This window comes from Neomonachus schauinslandi, chromosome 11, assembly GCF_002201575.2.
Source record: "Neomonachus schauinslandi chromosome 11, ASM220157v2, whole genome shotgun sequence".
In the NCBI taxonomy this organism is placed as follows: domain Eukaryota; kingdom Metazoa; phylum Chordata; class Mammalia; order Carnivora; family Phocidae; genus Neomonachus; species Neomonachus schauinslandi.
Window position 1 is genome coordinate 65,161,279 of NC_058413.1, and position 21,251 is coordinate 65,182,529.

Consider the following 21,251-nt stretch of genomic DNA (forward strand, 5'->3'; position numbering starts at 1 on the left):
ATGAAGAAGAACCAAACAGAAATTCTGGAACTTAGGAATATAATATCTGGATTGAAAAATTCACTAAAGGTACTCAATATCAATCCGAAGAAAGAAATCAATGAACTCAAAGACAAGACTTTTGAAATTATTGTGGCAGAGGAGCAAAAAGAAAAAAGAATGAAGAAAAATGAAGCGAGCCTAAGGCACTTTTGGAATATCATCAAATGGAACCATATATGCATTACGTGAGTCCCAGAATGAAAAGAAACTATTTGAAAAAATAATTGCCAAAATCTTCCCAAATCTGAGAAAAGAATGGACATACAAATTCAAGAAGCTAAAGGAACTCCAATTAGGAAAAATCCAAAGGGATTTACAATGAGAGAAATTGTTGAAGGAAGTAATCAAGAAGATGTGATCACCGTTTGAACTGCAAGCTGGACCTGGGCAATTAGAGGCTCCTTACCCCTTCCCTGTCCCTAGAATATACATTCTGTCCACCATTCTCATAGTGGGAGCTTTCTTCAATGACACAGCCTTGAGAGAGCAATGTGTTATTGAGACCATCTGGACAGTATATATGATCGAACCAATTAAGTTTCTGGTGGTTGAGGGCAGAGATCTACTTGTCTTGTGGCCACCCAAGACAAACCTTGTATGTAAGTTCCTTATTAAAAGTGCAAACAATGCACTTTTTAAATTATTACTCAAATATATATTATTCCATATATTAAAACTATTACCTAATAGGCATAACTAAAATCCCTCAAATTATAGTTCAAATATATTCAATTTGGTTAGTAAAACCAAATCCCTCTTACTATGTTTAGACTTAATTGACATCAATGTCAGAAAAGTCAGACCACTATTGGCCCTCCTTCATGCCCTTCTACCTACCAGTCTGGAGTGGTTTGCCTCTTGCTTTGGTCTCTCCTTGCCCTTCATGTACAGAAGCCAGTTTGCAAACCAACAGACATCATAATCAAACTGTCAAAAGTCATGAACAGAGAATCTTGAAGCGAGGGAAAGGCAATCATTATGTACAAAAGAGCTACTACTAGATTGTTAGCAGATTACTCAGTGGAAACCTTGTAAGCTGGAAGGGAATAGGATGACATATTTAAAGTACTGAAAGAAAAAATGGCAACCAAGGCTATTATATCTGGAAAATCTGTCCTTCAAAAACAAAAGAGTAATTAAGAATTTCTCAGATAAACAAAAGTTGAAGGAATTCATCATTAGACTTGCCCTATTAAGATATGCTGAAGGGAATCCTTCAAATTGAAGCAAAGGTACTATAAACAGTAACACAGGGGTGCCTAGGTGGTTCAGTCAGTTAAGCAATAGACTCTTGATTCTGGCTCAGATCATGATCTGAGTTTTAAGATCAAGCCCCACAATGGGCTCCACGCTGAGCAGGGAGTCTGCTTCAGGATTCTCTTACTCCCTCTCCCTTTCCCCTCCTCCTGCTCTTGTTCTCTTTCTTTCTCTCTAAAATAAATCTTTAAAAAAAAATAAAAAACAAAAACAAAAAATAATAACACAAAAATGTAAAACTCCCTGGTAAAGGTAAATATTTAGACAAATACAGAACCTTTAAGTATGATCATGTGGATATACAAATCACTTCACAATCTAGTGTAGCATTAAGAAAACATAAAAAGCTATAAATTTATGTTAATGAATATGAAATATAAAAAGATGTAACTATATCATCAGTAACATATAGTGGGAAAAGTGGAGATGTAAAGGAGTAGATTCTACACACAATTGAAGTGATTATCATACTTCAAGTGATCAGTTTAAAATAGATTGTTATAACTTTAAAATGTTTCATGTTATTGCAGTGGTAATCACAAAGAAAATATCCACAGAATATACACAAAGGGAAATGAAAAGAAAATCAAAGTATGGAACATTCCCCGAAGAGAAACATGTTAGACCACAAAACAAGTCTTAAAAATTTAAGAAGCACCTCTGTGAATGTGGCGCTGCGATCGGTTTGGAGCATGCGGGTTGTGGCTGCGCCTCGTCTGCCCTGGGGCCCTGAAGGCTGAGGCGGGGCACCGTCCGAACACCGCACAGGGGTTCTGCTCTGCTCCCCGTGTGTAAATTCACAGACAAACATGAATGGATAACAACAGAAAATGGTATTGGAACAATGGGAATCAGCAATTTTGAACAGGAAGCTTTGGGAGATGTTGTTTACTGTAGTGTGCCTGAAGTTGGGACAAAACTGAACAAACAAGATGAGTCTGGTGCTTTGGAAAGTGTGAAAGCTGCTAGTGAACTCTGTTCTCCTCTATCAGGAGAAGTAACTGAAATTAATGAAGCTCTTGCAGAATATCCAGGACTTGTCAACACATCTTGTTATGAAGATGGTTGGCTGATCAAGTTTGCACTCAGTAATCCTACAGAACTGGATTAGAGAAGAAGCATATGAGAAATACATAAAATCTATTGAGGAGTGAAAATGGAACCCCTAAATAAACTAGTATGAAACAAAAAAAAAAATTTTAATTAGATTCAAATCATTCAAAGTATCTTCTCTAACCACAATGAAATTAGAAATAGAAGAAAAACAAGACAATCCACAAATATGTGGAAACTAAACAATGCACTCTTTTGAAACAATGAACTTTTTAAATTATTACTCAAATATATCTTATTCCATATATTAAAACTATTACCTCAGTAGGCAAAACTAAAATGCCTCAAATTATAGTTCAAATATATTCAATTTGGTTAGTAAAACCAAATCCCTCTTACTATGTTTAGACTCAATTGACATCAGTGTCAGAAGGGTCAGACCACTATTGGTCCTCCTACAGGCCCTCCTGCATGTCCTTGCTGAGTGTGTCCTGTACTTGTGGACTGGAAGATTCAGTATTGTTAAAATGTCCATATAGGGCGCCTGGGTGGCTCAGTTGGTTAAGCGACTGCCTTCGGCTCAGGTCATGATCCTGGAGTCCCGGGATCAAGTCCCGCATCGGGCTCCCTGCTCGGCAGGGAGTCTGCTTCTCCCTCTGACCTTCCTCCCTCTCATGCTCTCTGTCTCTCATTCTCTCTGTCAAATAAATAAATAAAATCTTAAAAAAAAAAAATGTCCATATAACCCAAATTGATCTACAGATTTTATGCAATCACTATCAAAATCCCAATGGCATTTTTTATAGAAATAAAAAAAAACTCTTAAGGTTCATAGGAATCTCAAGGTACCCTGACTAGCCAAAACATTCTTGGAAAAGAAGAACAAAGCTGGAGGCCTCATACTTCTTGATCTCAAAACATAGTACAAAGCAACAGTAATTAAGATGATGCACTGTCATAAAGATAGATATATCAACCAATGGAACATAATAGATAGTTCAGAAATAAATCCTTGCATATATGCACAAATGATTATTGACAAGGGTGCCAAAACTACATAATGGGAAAAGGATGGTCTCTTCAACAAATGATGTTTGGAAAACTGGATATCCACATACGGACATAAATAAATAAATAAAGTTGGATTTTTTTCCATACTCCATATCCACAACTAACTCAAAATGGATTAAAGACCTAATATAAGACCAAAAACTACACAACTCCCAGAAGTAGACACAGAAAAACACTTCAGTACACTGTGTTTGGCAATGATTTCTTGGTTATGACATCAAATTCACAGGCAACAAAATAAAAGTAGATAAATGGAAGCACATCAAACTTAAAATCTTCTACATGTCAATGAAACAATTAACAGAATAAAAAGGCAACCTATGGAATGCGAGAAAATATTTGCAAATCATATATGTGATAGGGGGTTAATCCAGAATATATAAGGAACTTGTACAACTCAATAACAACAACAAATAAATCCAATTAAAATGTGGGCAAATGACTTGAATAGACATTTTTCTAAAGGATATACACAAATGGCCAAGAAGCACACAAAAAGATGTTCAACATCACTAATCATTAGGGACATGCATTTCAAAATCACTAGGAGACATCCTCTCATACTCATCAGGATGGCAACTATCAAAAGAACAGAAAATAATAAGTGCTAGTGAGGAAAAGGAGAAGTTGGAACCCTTATGTCCTGTTGGTAGGAGGGTAAATGGTACAGCCATCATGGAAAACAGTATGGAGACTCCTCAAAAAAAAAAACAAACCCAGAAATACCACATGATCCAGCAATCTCACTTCTGGTATGTATCCAATAGCATTCAAAGGAGAGACTTGATATGGTATTTGCACACCCATTTTCATTGCAGCATTACTCACAACAGCTGAGTGATGGAAGCAATCCAAATCTTTATGATTGAATAAACGGATAAAGAAAATGTGATATATACATATATTGGGATATTATACATTCTTTAAAAAGCAGGAAATCCTGTAACATGCTACAAAATGGATGGACATTTGCTAAATAAAATAAGCCAGTCACAAAAGAACAAATAATGTATGATTTCATTCATATCTAGTGTCTAAAGAAGCCAAGCCCATAGAAGCAGAAAGTAGAAAGGTGGTTGCCAAAGGCTGGGGGGATTGGAGAGGAGTAATTAGTATTTAGTGGATAAAGATTTTCAATGCTACAAGAAGAAAAGTTACAGAGACCTGTTGCATAACACTATGAATATACTTAATATTACTGAACCAGTCATTTAAAAATGGTTAACATGGTAAATTTTTTTTTTTTTTAATTTATTTGAAGAGAGAGACACAACGAGAGAGGGAACACAAGCAGGGGGAGTGGCAGAGGGAGAAGCAGGCTTCCCGCCGAGCAGGGAGCCCGATGCGGGGCTCGATCCCAGGACCCTGGGATCACGACCTGAGCCAAAGGCAGACGCTTAACGACTGAGCCACCCAGGCGCCCCTAACATGGTAAATTTAATGTTATGTGTTTTTTACCAAAATTTTAAAACTAAGGCTTAATACTTTTTAGAGTTGGAAAAGTATGAAAGAATTCACTACCAGATTTGCATTCTAAGAAATGTTAGAGAATACTTAGGTAGAAAGAAAGTGATACCAGATGGAATATCTATCTATAAAAAGAATGAAGCGTACAAGAGGTGAAAAATATGTGGATAAATATAAATTTTCTTAGTTCTAAAAATTCTTTCCCAGACAAATGACTATTGAAATAAAAAATAGTAACTATGTATTGTGTGGTTTATAACATACTTAGAAGTAAATGTATGATAATAACATAAAGACCAAGAAGAAAGAAAAGTATACTGTTGTAATACTCTTTTACCATACATAAAATGGTATAATAATACTTGAAGATAGATTATGATGTTAAAGATGTTGCTGCATCTTTGGGTCCCTCCAAAATATATTTGCAAGTTCTAATCCTCCATACCTGTGAATGTATCCTTATTTGGAAATAGGGTTTTTGCAGATGTGATCAAGTTAAGATGAGATATATTGGATTAGGACAAGCCCTTAATGAATAACTGGTGTCCTCATAAGACTACAGAAATTTGGGTATATAGACACAGACAGAGGGAAAATGGCCCTGTGAAGGCACAAAGACACAGGGTTAAATGCCATGTTAAGACAGAAGAAGAGCCACCAAGGATTGTCAGCAACTACCAGAAGCTAGGAGAGAAGCATGGAACAAATTGTCTTTCAACACCTCCAGTAGAAACCAATCCTACCAATACATTGATTTCAGGCTTCTTGCCTCCAAAACAGTGAGCAAATAAATTTGTTGTTGTAAGCCACCCAGTTTCTGGTATTTTCTTACAGTAGCCTGAGGAAACTAAAACAGATGTACATTATACATGCTAAAGCAATCATTGCAATTATTAAAAAGAACTGTAGCTAACAGACGAGCAAAATGAATAAAATGGAATAAAAAAATTCAATTAGTCAAAACAAACCAAAAAAAAAAAAAGTAGAAGGAAAAGGGGAATGTATAAGATGGGAGAAACAGAAAATAGATTTCAAGATGATAAATTTTAAAGCCTGGGATATAAAAATCATATTAAGTTTAAATGGTCTAAACACCTACTTCATTAAAAGTCAGAACTGTCTATTTAGATTGTAAAAATCCAGTTATATATACCGCCTATAAGAAGCCTGCTTTAAGGCACCTCGGTGGCTCAGTAAGCAGCTGCCTTTGGCTCAAGTCATGATGTCAGGGTCCTGGCACTGAACCCTGCGTCCTTGGGCTCCCTGCTCAGCAGGAAGTCTGCTTCTCCCTCTGCTTCTGCTCTCTCTCTCTCTCTCACTCTCTCTCAAATAAATAACATTTTTTTTTAAAAAAGAAGCCTGCATTAAATATAAAGACATAAATAGGTTAAAAGTAAAGGATGGGAAAAGCTATGTTATGTTAACACTAATCAAAAAAAGCTATTGTAGTGGTTATATTAATATTAGAAAAAGTAAATTGCAAAGCAAAAGATATTACCAAGAAATAAGAAGGTTATTTCATAATCATAGAGGGCTCAGTTTATCCTAAATGTTTAATCATTTCATGTGGAGCTTCAAAATACATGAAGCAAGAGCTGTTAGAAATGAAAAGAGAAATAGGAAAATTTCCATAATCATTGGAGATTTCAATAACCTCTCAGTAATTGATAGAACATGTTGGTAGCAATTCAGAAAGGACAAAAAAGTCTTAAACAATGCTATCAACCAACTTGTGATAAATGATGTTTTAGAACACTTGGCACAACAGCAGCATATACATTCTTTTCAATCATACATGGAGCATTTATCAACATGGACCAGAATCGGGGCTATAAATATCAACAAATTTTAAAGGATCCAAATATTACAAACTATATTCTGTGACCACAATGGAATTGAATTAGAAATCTGTAGCAGAAAGGTACCCAGAAAATTGGAACTATTAGAAAACTAACACTTCTAAATAGTTCATGGGTCAAATAAAAAAGCAAAGAGAAATTAGAAAGTATTTTGAACCCAATCAAAATAATAAACATTTCAAAATCTGTGGGACACAGTTAAAGCAGTAGATGGAGGAAAATTCATACACTAAACACATATGTTGGGGGAAAAAAAGATCCCACATCAAATGACCTCAGCTTCTTCCTTAAGAAATTACAAACAGAGGAGCAACTTAAATCCCAGGTAGGAAAAAGAAAACAATATAGGGACGCCTGGGTGGCTCAGATGGTTAAGCGTCTGCCTTCGGCTCAGGTCATGATCCCAGGGTCCTGGGGTGGAGCCCCACATCCGGCTCCAGGCTCAGCGAGGAGCCTGCTTCTCCCTCCCCCTCTGCCTCTCTCCCTGCTCATGCTCTCTCTCTCTCTCCTTATCTCTGTGTCTCAGATGAATAAATAAAATCTTAAAAAAAAAAAAAGAAAACAATATAGATCAGAGCAAAAAAACAATCAAGTTGAAGACTGAAAATAACAGAAAAAAAGCAATGAAAAAAAAAAAACTGGTTGAGAAAATCAAACAAATAATAAACCATCAGCCAAACTGATCAGACAAAAGAAAAGAGAAGATACAAATGACAGATATCGAGAGATGTGACCTCACTACAGATGCTACAGGTTTTAAAGGCTAATAAGGAAATATTGTGAAAATTTTAAGCTAATAATTTGAGAACTTAGATGAAATGGACATTTGTTCCTGTCTTGTGAAAAACTAATTTTTTAATAAAATCTCAATATACTATATTGCTTTTATTACTCCAGAATGGCATGCTATATATACTGTACAATGAACATTTATAAATTTCAAAATAAGCTTCAAACCATTAAAAATTAAATCGGAATAAGATTATGAAATGGAAACAAAGTATTCCCATGCGCATGGACACGTTATAGTTAGCATCTTAATAAGCTGGTTTTCTCAAGCTGTCCCTGCATTTACCTCGGAAACTTTCCAGTTGGGGCATATGCTGACTTTCTTCCTCGGAATCTGAGAATCTGTTTTAATTTTCTGGTTTACTGACAGGCGACGATTTGACATTGGATAAATTCCTCGCAGCCACAGGAGTTTTGGGTGCCCTTCTGTTCACCTCGCCAATGGAAATTTCCCCCTTTACCCGGAATACCACTTTTTCTTTGATAAAGCTCAGTGATTTCCAAAACAACCTTGATAAGCACTTTTAGGATCCTCACAACTTTACACAATAATCAAGGAGAGTGTTATCCCCACCCCACCCCACCGCCCTGTTTTACAGATAAGAAGCTGTGGGGATGAGAACTTAGAGGTCTTCAGAAGGTTGTTCCAAAACTTTCTCAATTGTTCTGACTTATGAAGCCAATAGCTCCCTCGCTCTCTAGTTTTTCTTTCACCACATTCACCCAAACCTGTTTTTATAAGCAGTACGTGGCAGGGCACAAGGGATCCTCAGAAAAATCTCTTGCTTACTCTTGAGGAGCTCAGATTGTGATGGGACAATTAGCCAGATCATAAAATAGCACAGAGAGCTTAAGATGCTAGGGAGAATAAAAAACCGATGGAGCATAGAAACCTCAGCTCCTTTTCGACTTTTTAACCGAGCACCCGTCGTATGCCTAGGGCTGTGCAGTTTCCACATACCCCGTATGCCAACACATGAGGTAGGCTCTATTGGCCAGGAACTGAGATAATGCGTCCAAGGTAGGTTTTCAATGAAAGGAGCTGGAAATCAAAATTTCCACAGGCTCAGTCTGGAAGGCAGGGGTAGGAGGTAAAGAGTACCCTCCGCGCTCGCGGAAACTGCTCAACCGCAGCCCAGCACTTCCCTCAGCTGGAAACCCCTCCGCAGGAAGTGGCGGCGGCAGGCAACCTACGTCCTGGGAGCCCAATCAGCGGCCGCGCCCCCGCCCCTGCCTGACTCGAGTCACGTGCCAGCCAAAGATGGCTGCGCTCAGGGTAGGTGAGCAAAGGTTGGAGTGAACCCCGTCGTGGTCGCCGAGACCGGGTGGAGGCACCGACTGCTGTGAGGAAAGCATAAGTTACTGGCATCCCGGAAAAAAAGGTAAATGCCCGTGTATCTGGAGAAGCACAGAGCGGTGACATGCTGTTCACCGGCAGTGTGGGAATGAGATCCTGGAAGTGGGTCGTAAGGGGGGTAGGGGAGACAGCACCTACCGTCTTTTCACTTTGCACACCAGAAAAAAAGATCTTAGATTTAAGTTAAGCCAAGAAGAAAAATAAACGTCTGCGCTTGAATTTAACCCAGGTTTTACTGCCAATATCCAGAGTGACCTTGGCCTAACTTAATTTGAGAGTCCCCACTTGACTCATTGTCTCATAGTTAACGTGAGCTAGCTAATGCAAAAGCCTTTTGAAATGTTTGTAGTATTTAAAGGTGGCATTATCTTGGATTAGGATTTATTATTAATAACAGACACACAACGTCTTACTGCAGGCTGCTGTATCAAACTTTTACCGAATTAAGGGAGACTTTAATAGCTACACCTTAGAAATAGCTAGTTCACAAAAACTAATGATGTAATGTATGGTGATTAACATAACAATAAAAAATTTAAAAAAATTGCTAGTTCACAGAACTCGGAACCTCACCAGTATGCACAGCATGGAACAGAAAACTAGTGATAGCATTAGGCAGGACTTTCGGAGGGAATAACATTTCAGACATATACACCGTACACTTTTTATATACTGAATTTATGTGTCTCCACACACACACACCCGCCTCCAACATATACACCGTACACTTTCTCTGTGTATACTGAATTTATGTATCTACACACACACACACCCTCCTCCAACAAAATCATTCACAGCTCCTGTAGGGCAGAGATTGTGTCTGTCATGGCACTGCAACCAAGGCCCTCAAGAAGTTTGAGTCCAGGAAACCTACATGTAAATTTCTAAGTCTAAGGATATGAAATCTCACTTAACATGCTCCCAGTGACCTCTTGTATCTAACAGGTACCCAGCAGTAAATCAGTGTTGTAAATTAATCTTGTAGCAAATAGATAACAAACCATGAAAATCTAATTTCATAAAACCATGTTGTATTTTGCTGTTATTTCTGAACTTTAGCTTTTCTTAACGTTGCTACCCTGAAATCTTGTTTAATGAGCTAAATCTTTGGGTTAAAACTCACCATTCACCATCCCCCTACTCTGCATTCACTCTAACTAGTGCAGGGATCAAGAAACTACTGGCCTATTTGACAAAGACGTTGTGTTACCTGCAAAGCCTAAAATATTTACTATGTGGCCCTTCAGAGAAATTTTGCTTATTTCTACTTTAGGGTATACTTATAAGTAAAATTGCTAATATGTTTCTTCAACCTACCAAATAATACCAGATTCTTTTCCAAAGTGGTTGTACCCACAGTGGGTGCCATGTACACTTCTACCAGCAGCACACCAGAGTTTCAGTTACCCCACATTTTTGCCAGGAACTGAAATTGTCAGGTTTTAATTTAGCTAACCTACATATGGATATCTCACTGTTTTTAATTTTTTTCCCTGGTTATGAGGTTAAGCATATTTTGTTTATTGGCTATTTGCTTCCCTCTGTGAAAATACCTGTTCAAACCTTTTGTGAGTTTTTCTTAATGATGTGCACTTCTTTACATTTTCTTGGTACTAACTGCTCCTTTGTCAGTTATATTGCAGACATTTTCTCCCACACTGGCTTCTCTTTATAGTATCTATTGATCAACACAAGTTCTTAATTTTAATTAGTTAATTTTAGTTTTATGTTCAGTGCTATTTGCAAATTAAGAAATATTTTTAAGGGTTATAAAGATATTCTGTATTTCCTAGAAGCTTTATGGGTTGTTTTTCATGTTCTGGTTTCTATTTTACTTAGAAAATATTTTTTGATATGGTATGTATGCACTGAATTTTTCAGATTATGAATCAAGCTATAATTTTTTAAATTAAATATTTATGGTATTTAGAAAGCTTTTTATAAGTCTTTTTGTTGTTTTTCTATAGGTATCTATTATTGAAAAATATTTTAAGGCTCAAGATGGAAAATCATGAACCAAATGATACTGTCAAGGAAGACTTAATTTTCAATATCATAACCAGAAAAATTAATCAACTCCCAGAAGCAGAAAGGTAAGATCCCTTCTTAATTTAAAAATATTTTTTACCAGGTGGATTTTCATCATTGGTTCATTATCTCACATTTATTTGGTTTGAATATAGACTATCAGAAGGAAACGGAGCTCTTTTTCTTGCCTTATTGAGAAAACCTGAGACCAAGAGAGATTAACCATTTTGCTTGAAGTTGAGGTTAGAATTCATGTCTTTGGATCTAATTATATGATCATTCTCAGTTTTTCCATTTGGCTTAGAGTTTAACATTTATGGATTCATCTAAGTAACAGACCTTTAAGATGGTTTTAAATTGTCTTGTCAGTGCATTTCTATTATGTCTAACAGTCCAAGAGAGTGCTATGTAACACACATAACTAGACAAGGAATGCCAGAGAAATGGGATCATGGCTAAAAGATCTGTATCATTAAATAGAAAAAGGCTATATGGAACCATACTGATCTTTGAGGACAACACTGAGTGAACTATAGTGCACTTCCTTAGCACGAAGACCTCTCTGACTAGGTTCCATTTAAATAGAAATTATGAGGCCAGAAAGGATTAAAAAAAAAAAAAAAGGAGCCAGCCTAGGGAGGGGGTGAAGGAATAATATCTCAGGATCTCAGGCAGAGGGGTTGGCATATGCCTAGGCCACAGGATAGCAGAGTTGATCATATCTCAGGAACCAGTGTTCGTGAAGTACAGGGAAGTAGGCATAAGGCTAAAGGACAGCAAATGATTATGATCCAGCTAACAGTTCTAAAGAACATTCCAGTTGCTTTTGGGAAATAGATTTAAGGTAGGAGAGGGAAAAAAAAGAAGATAGTAGGAAAACTGGCATGGTAATCTTGGTGAAGTAGTGATGGTAAGGGTTTGAAGGATTTGAAATACATTTTGGAATTACAGTCTTACTGTCCTGAGTAAATTCCAGTCTTGCTGCCACTTACGCTGTCAACAAGAGAGAACCTATAAACCCAGGGCAGCAGTAAGAACTTGGGAGATTTCATAAGCTGTATATCCTACAGCTCTTCCCCCAACACACACACATTGTACATCCTTTTTGTTATTTTCCTGAGGTGGGTAACAGAAAAACTTTTCAAGCACAAAAAGGCGTGTGTCCATGTTTCCAGGTCAGTAAGGTAGAGTGCCAGAAAGACTGACATAAGGAATAGAGTAGATGGTGGCAGCTTTGAAGAGAAAAGAGCAGGCTACATCACTGGTACTTTCACCAAATTAGAATGGAGAAGCAGTGGGCAAGTAAGCTAGAACAGCAAAGTAAGCTTTAGTTTGGAAGTAATAAATTGCTCTCAAACACTGGCACCTGAACAGAGCAGATGACAGTGTCTCCTTACCTTTGCCTTATTCCCTATATTTCTCTGTTCCTATTTTCTTATCCTTGGTCTCCTAAGCTTGAATCCTCACCCCTTCTTGCATTATCATTTCATATGCTTAATAGTTACTTGAAAAGTCCTTAGGTATATGAAACTTTAATATCAAAAACCTCACTTTCTGATCTACAAAATAATTTTATGTACCATGTATTTCATTGCCACTTAAATATGATCTTATAGTTCATGTGTTACATTTGTGTGTCTAGTTTTAAACGTGTGTCTTGCCATTCATGAGTTTCCAGTAGTAGAGGCATTTTTTTGGAAAACTGACTTGCAAAGGAGCTGTTAGATAATAACAATTTTGTACTTACTGAATTATTAACTAAAAAATGTGACTCTAAGCCATAGGAAATTAAAATTTGGGAGACCATAAACTTTGCTATTCAGATTCTAGTTGCACTCCTTTTTATTTACATAGTTTATAAGTTTTTAAAATATTTCACATCAGTATATAACTTAATTCATATATTCAAAATAATTATATTAATATAGTAATATGTAAAAATATATATGGGCAAACTATCTACTGAGCATTTGGTTGCTAGAACTAAAATGGAGATAATATATATTTCACAAGATTGTTATGAAGATAAAAGCATTTCAGAAGTAGTGCTCAAGTTTCCCATTCCCTCAGTGCCCACAAAAATACATAGGTCTTTCACATTCATGTATTTTCTGTTGTTACTGTTGGTAGGTTCTCTAGGCTCTTCTCACTTTTTAAATAATATCTTGTGTACCCTAAGTTTTTAAACTGCCTCTCTCGTACTTCCATTACCATTTCAGTAGATTTGTTATATCTCATGCTCACGTCTTTCATCCTCCAATAAACTATGAAAACACTGAAGATAGAATATAATTTTTTGTGACTTCAGCATCAAGTCTGCTGCATGTAGTAGGTGCTCAGTGATTGAATGACAAGCACCATTATGATTTATTTACTTAAAGACTAGTGGGGAAGCCTGACATATAAATCAGTGATTGTAAGATAGTATCACCTTACCATCTATTGTGCTAGAGAGGTAAATATTGGGTATTGTGGGCACCCAAAGGAGAGGCATTCATATCAGACTCTTCAGAAGCTCTTGCCTGTTATAGTTGGGGGAAATTTTCTATACTAATATCTTTTGCAGAATCACAAAATACATTTAGCAAAATCTGAATGTATCACTCTATCCTTAAGTGTTGACCAAATTCAAAAGCCTTTAGGATAAAAATCTATATGTAAATTATTTTAAAAGGTTCTTTTATGGAGCTATAAGGGATAAATGTTGTATCCTGTTATTCCTAAAGTCCTGTTAAGTCCTATAACATACACCAGAATTGTTGGACAGCTCACACGATATAGTACCTCCCAAAATTTTCTTTTTTGTCACTGTTCAGGAATCTGTTTGAACATGGATCAACATATGTTGGACTTAATGCTGGTCTCTGTGGTCTAATAGCAAATAGTCTTTTTCGACGCATCCTAAATGTGACACAGGCTCGTATAGCCGCTGGCTTACCAATGGCAGTGATCCCATTTTTGACTGCGCACATATCTTACAAAGGTTTTGTAAGTTTACCTTTGAATACAGGTAAATTCTATTTCACTATCACCAGAATTTGCTTTAGTATATATTTGCACCTTATGTTAATCGTTAAATATTAACATCAGGTAACTATATGCTATATCATAGTCAGTGCATGGATAAGACTGAAACTTGCTAGCCTATGTAAAGTGGTAGTTCATATTAGCAGTCTTCTGTACAAGTAAAATACAATATACATGGAAGTTCTAAATACTTTCCCTTATCTAACTTATCTTTCCCACAGTTCTTAAAGAAATATTTGCTAACTTTATTTTTTTAAATGATGACTGCCTTAGTTTTTTAAAAAAAAATTTATAGAGAAGTCCCTCAGGAGAGAAAACACTTATGGGAAGAAGAGTCTATTTACATAGTAAATCTCTCAAAGCACTAAATGTATATAAAAGAATTATCAAATATATGGAGACTTGATTTCCTTTTGATAGTTTACCGTATGTGCAAGTGCTTTGAGTACAAGCATATGTTGGAGATATGGTTTGCCAGACTACTGCAATAAAGTGAATGAATTTTTTGGTTTCCCAGTGCATATAAAAGTTATGTTTACAATATGCTATAGTCTGTTTAAAGGGTGCAGTAGTATTATGTCTAAAAAAACCAATGTACATACCTTAAAAAATTGCTAAAAAGTGCTAACCATCATTTGAGCTTCCAGTGTGTGGTAATCACTGATAACAGATCACGGTAACAAATATTATAATAATGAAAAAGTTTGAAATATTATGAGAATTACCAAAATGTGACAGAGACATGAAGTGGGCAAATGCTGCTGGGAAAATGGTGCCTACAGACCTGACCAAAACAGCGTTGCCACAAACCTTTAATTAAAAAAAAAAAAAAAATGTGTTATCTGTGAAGGGCAGTAAAGTACAGCACAATGAAACAGGGCATGCCTATATATCATGAAAAATTTGATTTCACATAAAAATATTATTACCACAGATGATGGTGGCATAAAAGACAGTCCATTTAAATTCTCTTAAGTGCTGTTCCAAATTGGTTTAAACTGGATGAGTATTTTGCTTGAATCCCCATGATCAGTGTAGAAAGAATTTTTATGATCTAGGGAAACCTACCACCCAGTCAGTTGAACAGAGTAAAACATGTTATTAACTTAGCTTTCTATTTTTAATATAGCTTACACTAACTTGGAAATGAATAAAGAATTTTATAAAAATAGTCACACTATATAATGTAAAAACATAAGACGAAGTACAAATTATTTTTTAAAAATTCCCACGGGTTAAAAGTTTTCGACAGAAGAGTATTAGCTCAGGTTTGCCAGTACAAGTGCAGAAAGATAAAAGCAGTACAAACAGATTAAAAATCCTCTAGCAGTTACTCCTGGCTATTTTAGGTTGTCTGTACTATAATTATACCTTCTAACATGCCTTATAGATTTGCATTTGCTGCCTAAAAATTGAGTATCTCTGACACCTTTAAGACGTTGCGTTCTTTAAAATCATGTTTGCATGACTATCATGACCTTCATTTTCAGAACTGATTTATTTCCTAGGTGATTTGAATTGTGAAACCTGTACCATAACACGGGGTGGACTGGTTGGTCTCGTTTTTGGTGCTCTGTACCCTGTTATCTTGGCTATACCTGTGAATGGTGGCCTAGCAGCCAGGTAAGATTGTTTTCTCATATAATCAATGGAAAACTTCAATATATAAATGATTACCTAGAAAATGCACAAATTAAAATAGATACATTTTTCTGCCTTTAAGGGAATGTTAGTTTTTTAATTTAAAAGTTAGACTTTGGGGCGCCTGGGTGGCTCAGTCGGCTAAGCGTCTGCCTTCGGCTCAGGTCATGATCCCAGAGTCCTGGGATCGAGCCCCACATCGGGCTCCCTGCTCCGCGGGAAGCCTGCTTCTCCCTTCTCCCACTCCCCCTGCTTGTGTTCCCTCTCTCACTGTGTCTCTCTCTGTCAAATAAATAATATCTTTAAAAAAAATTAAAAAATAAAAGTTAGACTTTTTTTCTTATAAGTAATACTACTTCTCAAGAATTTGAAAACAGTTCTAGAAATTAATCCCATCATATTTCTTGCATGTGTAGTTCAGGTTCTTTACTTAATTTGTGTACTGAATGCCAACCAGAAAGCTACAAACAGTACTATGCCTAACATGATAGCTAATTATATGCTCAGTCTTAAGAGTTTGAGCAATTCCACTAAAGGAAAATTCCATCACAAAATGGTTGGCTATAAACCAGTATAATTCAGTTATTTTCTTTCTTTTTTTTAAGATTTTATTTATTTGAGATAGAGAGTGAGAGCAAGAGCATGAGCTGGGAGGGAGAGGGAGAGGGAGAAGCAGGCTACCCACTGAGCAGGGAACCCAATGTGGGGCTCAATCTCAGGACCCTCGGATCATGACCTGAGCCAAAGGCAGACGCTTAACCGACTGAGCCACTCAGGCACCCCAATTCAGTTATTTTCTGATAGAACTCTTATATCAAGCAATCTAAGCTGTATGGGCCTTCAGAGGTAAAGTGGAGAAAGGGACAAAAGAAAACAAAAGTACAGTTTTAAGGACCAATAGACATCAAAGAGAATAACTGAATTAACTTAATCTTTACCTAAACTACTTTTATCCTAAGACTTCTAGGATTAATATATATTGTACAAAGGTTTGCCATTTGATACAACTATCTTTTCTATAGAACTGTCTCAATGTTTTCTTACAGATATGAGTCAGCCCCGCTGCCAGAGAAAGGAAACATCTTAACTTACTGGACTAGAATTTCTAAGCCTGTCTTTAGAAAGATGTTATTTCCCATTTTGCTCCAGACTATGTTTGCAGCATACCTTGGATCTAGACAATATAAGCTAATTATAAAGGCCCTTCAGTTACCTGAACCTGGCCTAGAAATTCAGTGACTGTTAAACAAATGTGTACACAAAAATAAAATTGTAATGTATGAATAAGTGTCTAGTGTATGAATAAACGTAGACTTTTAATCATATGAGGTACAATTCTGGGACCTATAACGTAAGGCTACACAGGGCAGCAAAGGCTGAATACTAATAAGGTAGTATTCTTAACTTAAACAAAATCCTTAAACTTAATCCTTAAACAAAAGCTTAACTTCTCTAGTTTGCCCAATATTCTCTTCTACTTTGCTTGCTCCACTCCTTTATATTAAACCATATTTTAGTCTGTAACCGGAAAAATAACCATACAGCAGTTTTTACTGAAGACCTCATAAAGAATCCAAGCAGGAATGAAAATGGGAGGTGGGGATGAGGATTAGTTCACTACAGCAGATGTTCACTTCATTTTCCCAATTCACTGTTCCCATAGGTATTATGAATCCATAGAAATTTAGGACATATTTAACAACCTTCCTCACAGAGGAATCAATTCCAGCAGTCTAAAAGATGATAGGCTCAGCTAGAGCCCATATATTGACTGATACAGTGATACAATGATATAGTTACCTACTTCTAGAGTCCTCTTACTTGTCTTTGGAAAGCTATATTCTTGGAAGATTGAGGCAAATTCTACCTCTGAAGCTTCCGTTTAGTGTGGGATAGTTCTTTGGGATCACATACCTAGGCCTCTTCTTTTCAGCTTGATGTTAAGCAAGTTAACCTCTTTTCTCTGGTTCTCAGTTTCTTCATCAGTAACCTAACTCAGTAGGGTATTACATAATATATGGAAGTTGACTAACACAGCACCTGACATAAATGGTAGCACTTAAATGGTAGTTATACTCTTCCTATTGTTCCTGGTTTTGTTTTCTAAAATAGCCTAGTTTAATATTCCTCATTTCCTAAAACACATCATTTAAATTTTTATTTGACAGAGAAAGAGCGAGAGAGGGAACACAAGCAGAGGGAGTGGGAGAAGGAGAAGCAGGCTTCCCGCGGAGCATGGAGCCCGATGCGGGGCTCCATCCCAGGACTCTGGGATCATGACCTGAGCCGAAGGCAGACGCTTAACGACTGAGCCACCCAGGCGCCCCCAGATCATTTAAATTTTTGAAGTGACCTTTTGTGTTCCCCTTTGTAAAACTTTTCATCTCAGTTCTTCAAACCAGTCTTACGTGACAGCATCTAAATCAGCATTGTCCAACAGAACTTTGTGTGATGATGGAAATGTTTTATACATGATTGACAATGTTAGCTACTAGCCATATGTGGCTACTGCACATCTGAAATGTAACTAGTCCCAACTGGATACATGAATTTAAAATTAATTTAAATTTTTTAGCCACATGTGGCTAATGGCTACAGTATTGGACAGTATAGATCTAGACCAATACTTTCTTATGAAATAAGCCAGTCATACCAAATACAGTAAGTACCATCCCAGATCATATTCACAAGCATCTTAATTATCCCTTTCAAATATAGTGACATATTTGTTAAATAATCTTATGCTACTTAATTATATGAAAGGAGAATTTAGCTTGTCACCTAGAAAAGGCAGCCTCGTGAGTGAGACAGGCCTTCAGGGTCTCCAAAGAGAAAGCAGTCCAGCTAAAGATTTTAAAATTCAAATGAAATTAACAAAATACGTTTTAAATATTTCAGAAAGCAAAACTGATGTTCAACAAGTGCCTTGAAATGTATTCCCTAGCAAACTTATATATGAAATGATCCCAATTATGAGGCAAAAGAATCTGTATTTTGCTGTGAATATTCTCTGGGTTACAGAATTAGGGGTGATTTTTCTTTTTGTTTTGATTTCTTTCTGAATTTTCTCCTTTCTATAATGAATATACTCTCTGACCCAAAATTACACACTTCTATCTACATTCTATCATTTTATTTAAAGGAGAGTTCTACTTATCACAGCAGAGAAGAAAATGAATTAAAAGTAGCTCCTGACTTCAAAAATAAACCCAAATTACTCAATTAGACTCCTTAAAAAAAGGAGAATGGTGCTATCAACTTGGGATAATTCAAAAGCCACTGATATAACTAAATTGGTAATTCAGTACAAATTGGTTTCTTATCCTGACACATTCTAGCATAATACCTTCTATAAACAGAAGAGTTTGCAATGGTTTCTGTAACCAAGAAGAATTCCTTTCAAGAATCTGTCCTCTACCACGTATTTTTTAAATTATCTTTTCAATTAGTAAAAATGGGCAACGTAAGCAAAAGACCGTATTATTTTACATCTATTGCTACAAGTGTACAAAAATTTTTGGTTGGGGGCAGATAAATACACGTAAACTTGCTGTGATCTGTGTTACAATTTAGGGAACAGTCATTTGTAGCTAAGACCAAAAGAACACTGCCTCAGTCAGGAAGGCAGTTTTTAATAGTTCAGTCATACTAAACTATTTAAATCCGTCTTTTACAATTTACCTGGTGTAGTTATCTGGCTTTAAGAAAGAGGACTCATTATATTATACTTCAGATATTAATTTGTAAACCCCAAACAATAGAACCTTAAAAGCCAGGGAGGTCTAGGAAATTGACCTCCATGGGTATACAGCAAAGATGCAAAATTCAAAGGCAGTGTAAAGAAAACTTGGGCCACCAATAAAAATCAAACCTATGCATATTAACACAACTACACAATTTTTCAAAACACCATTACAGACTACATTTTTAAATTAGATTAAAAATAAAGCAGAATAATTTTCAACAAAAATTATTTTGGGTCAACAAAACTACAAAAATTATTGAAGTCAACTGTAAACTGGTTTCCTTTTAAAAAGTGGGGAAAAGGGCTCTAAGAAATCTTGAATGTACAAATAAGGGAAAGGTAAAAAGGAATAAAAAACCTATCAGTAACCAAAGCAATGAAAAAGGCAAAGGCAGGTTCACAAGCAACTTTCTATTAACCTATATATTTTTTTAAATATCTGTTTTTCCCTAATATTGCATGATCTATATTCCTAATGACAGTTATTTACTTTCTGAATTTAAATTATCTCCGGTTTAATTTTTCTGCATTTCAAAATTGAAAGTAAATGACCATTTGTAGTCTAGGTCAGAGCTGAGAGCAGTCTGGTATTGTAAGGCAGTAATAAGTGACTGCCAGAGAGAGGACTGAGATAGTCAAGTTCAAATATGCGAAAAATACTGTGCTGGCCACACAAAACATTCTACAAGTTTCTAATGGAAGACCTCCCCGTTTTGATCCCTAGCTTAGATGGTAACTACCTGGTTTCTGAAGAAAAAACTGCACAGTAAAACACAGAAATATAAACATTTGGGAGGGTCTCAAAACTTTTATGAGTGTGGGGAAAAAAAACACTTGAAAGTATTTTACTACCTATTCAACTTTCAAGAATCAGATTAGTTAGCTTAAAAAGCTTACTAAATTAGTGAGACCTTAAACTAGTACTTCAAAATGCTAAACCAGGTAATCACATATTTTTAAAGGTAATTACTCGTTATCAGTGAATCACTCTGTTCTTAATCGTCACCAACTAGAATTCATGCCAAATCTTTGGTTGTGGAATTACAACCAGCTGGAGCGTTTGTACCATGGGAGCATCCATCAGTCAAGTATAAGCCACTGGGCATGCCCTTTGCTGCCTCACATCACAGACACTGGCTAAATTTAGATTACAAGAAACAGAGTGGGTTTAATATCATACAATAACCAAACTGTATAGTTATTATGATAAATCATCCTGGGCCGATCTCCTACCCCTCCCACCTCTCTGGTCTGCACACTTCCCAATGAGTCAGTAAGATAAAATGACTCAGTCTAGACCAGATGAAAGAATGTATTAACATAATCCATCAAAAATGAAATAAAACAATCCAGAGTTGAGTGTTTTTTCACACTTGTAATAAACTGGAAAAATGTTTCAATTAAGTAAAACAACCATATTATGTGGAAAAAAAACCACTCCCATCATCCAGAATACTAAAGCCCTTACATAACACTAGAGACATTTAATATATAACATTAGAAACTAGGATACCATTCATAAGAAACCTCAAAATAGTCAGTGTCAAGTACTCAAAACTCAAGAAGCCAAAACCTCAGAATGCAAACATCCTATTACCCTGAATTGCAATTAACTACTCACATAGTTAATCATAATTTTTTCAAAGATACACAAGACAAATCAATGCATCTGTTAAAAAGACTACTCTTTATAGTTAAGGACTTTACATTAACTTTTATATTCTACTCAGCAAGGTCTGCCTATACTTCAGATTGGCTCTCAAGTTCCAGGAAATAAATACAAACTCATGATATGCTCTGTGATCCCTGATGGCCTGTTTATGTAATACTACACCACTAAATGTAATTCCATAGAATGTGTTCTTGACTATGTAAAGAGTCTAATATTCCTTGATGAAATACTATAATTCTCTTC

General features: G+C 36.1%; 1 protein-coding gene and 1 pseudogene across 1 annotated transcript; both read left to right on the plus strand.

Moving 5' to 3' along the window:
- LOC110577214 lies at window positions 1-2,453 on the plus strand (annotated as a pseudogene).
- Window positions 2,454-8,789: 6,336 nt separating this feature from the next.
- TMEM126A (transmembrane protein 126A) lies at window positions 8,790-16,858 on the plus strand. Its single transcript, XM_021686491.1, has 5 exons — window positions 8,790-8,920; window positions 10,863-10,988; window positions 13,740-13,933; window positions 15,459-15,573; window positions 16,638-16,858. The coding sequence occupies exons 2-5, from the start codon at window positions 10,897-10,899 to the stop codon at window positions 16,828-16,830; spliced, it is 594 nt and encodes a 197-aa protein (XP_021542166.1). The 5' UTR covers window positions 8,790-8,920; window positions 10,863-10,896; the 3' UTR covers window positions 16,831-16,858.
- The last annotated feature ends 4,393 nt before the right edge of the window (window positions 16,859-21,251 follow it).

Bases quoted from the DNA above. Each gene is read 5' to 3' on its own strand.
- TMEM126A (XM_021686491.1), top strand. From the start codon at position 10,897: ATGGAAAATCATGAACCAAATGATACTGTCAAGGAAGACTTAATTTTC. The intron at 13,934-15,458 runs GTAAATTCTATT...TTTATTTCCTAG, and splicing joins AAGTTTACCTTTGAATACAG to GTGATTTGAATTGTGAAACC. The intron at 15,574-16,637 runs GTAAGATTGTTT...GTTTTCTTACAG, and splicing joins AATGGTGGCCTAGCAGCCAG to ATATGAGTCAGCCCCGCTGC.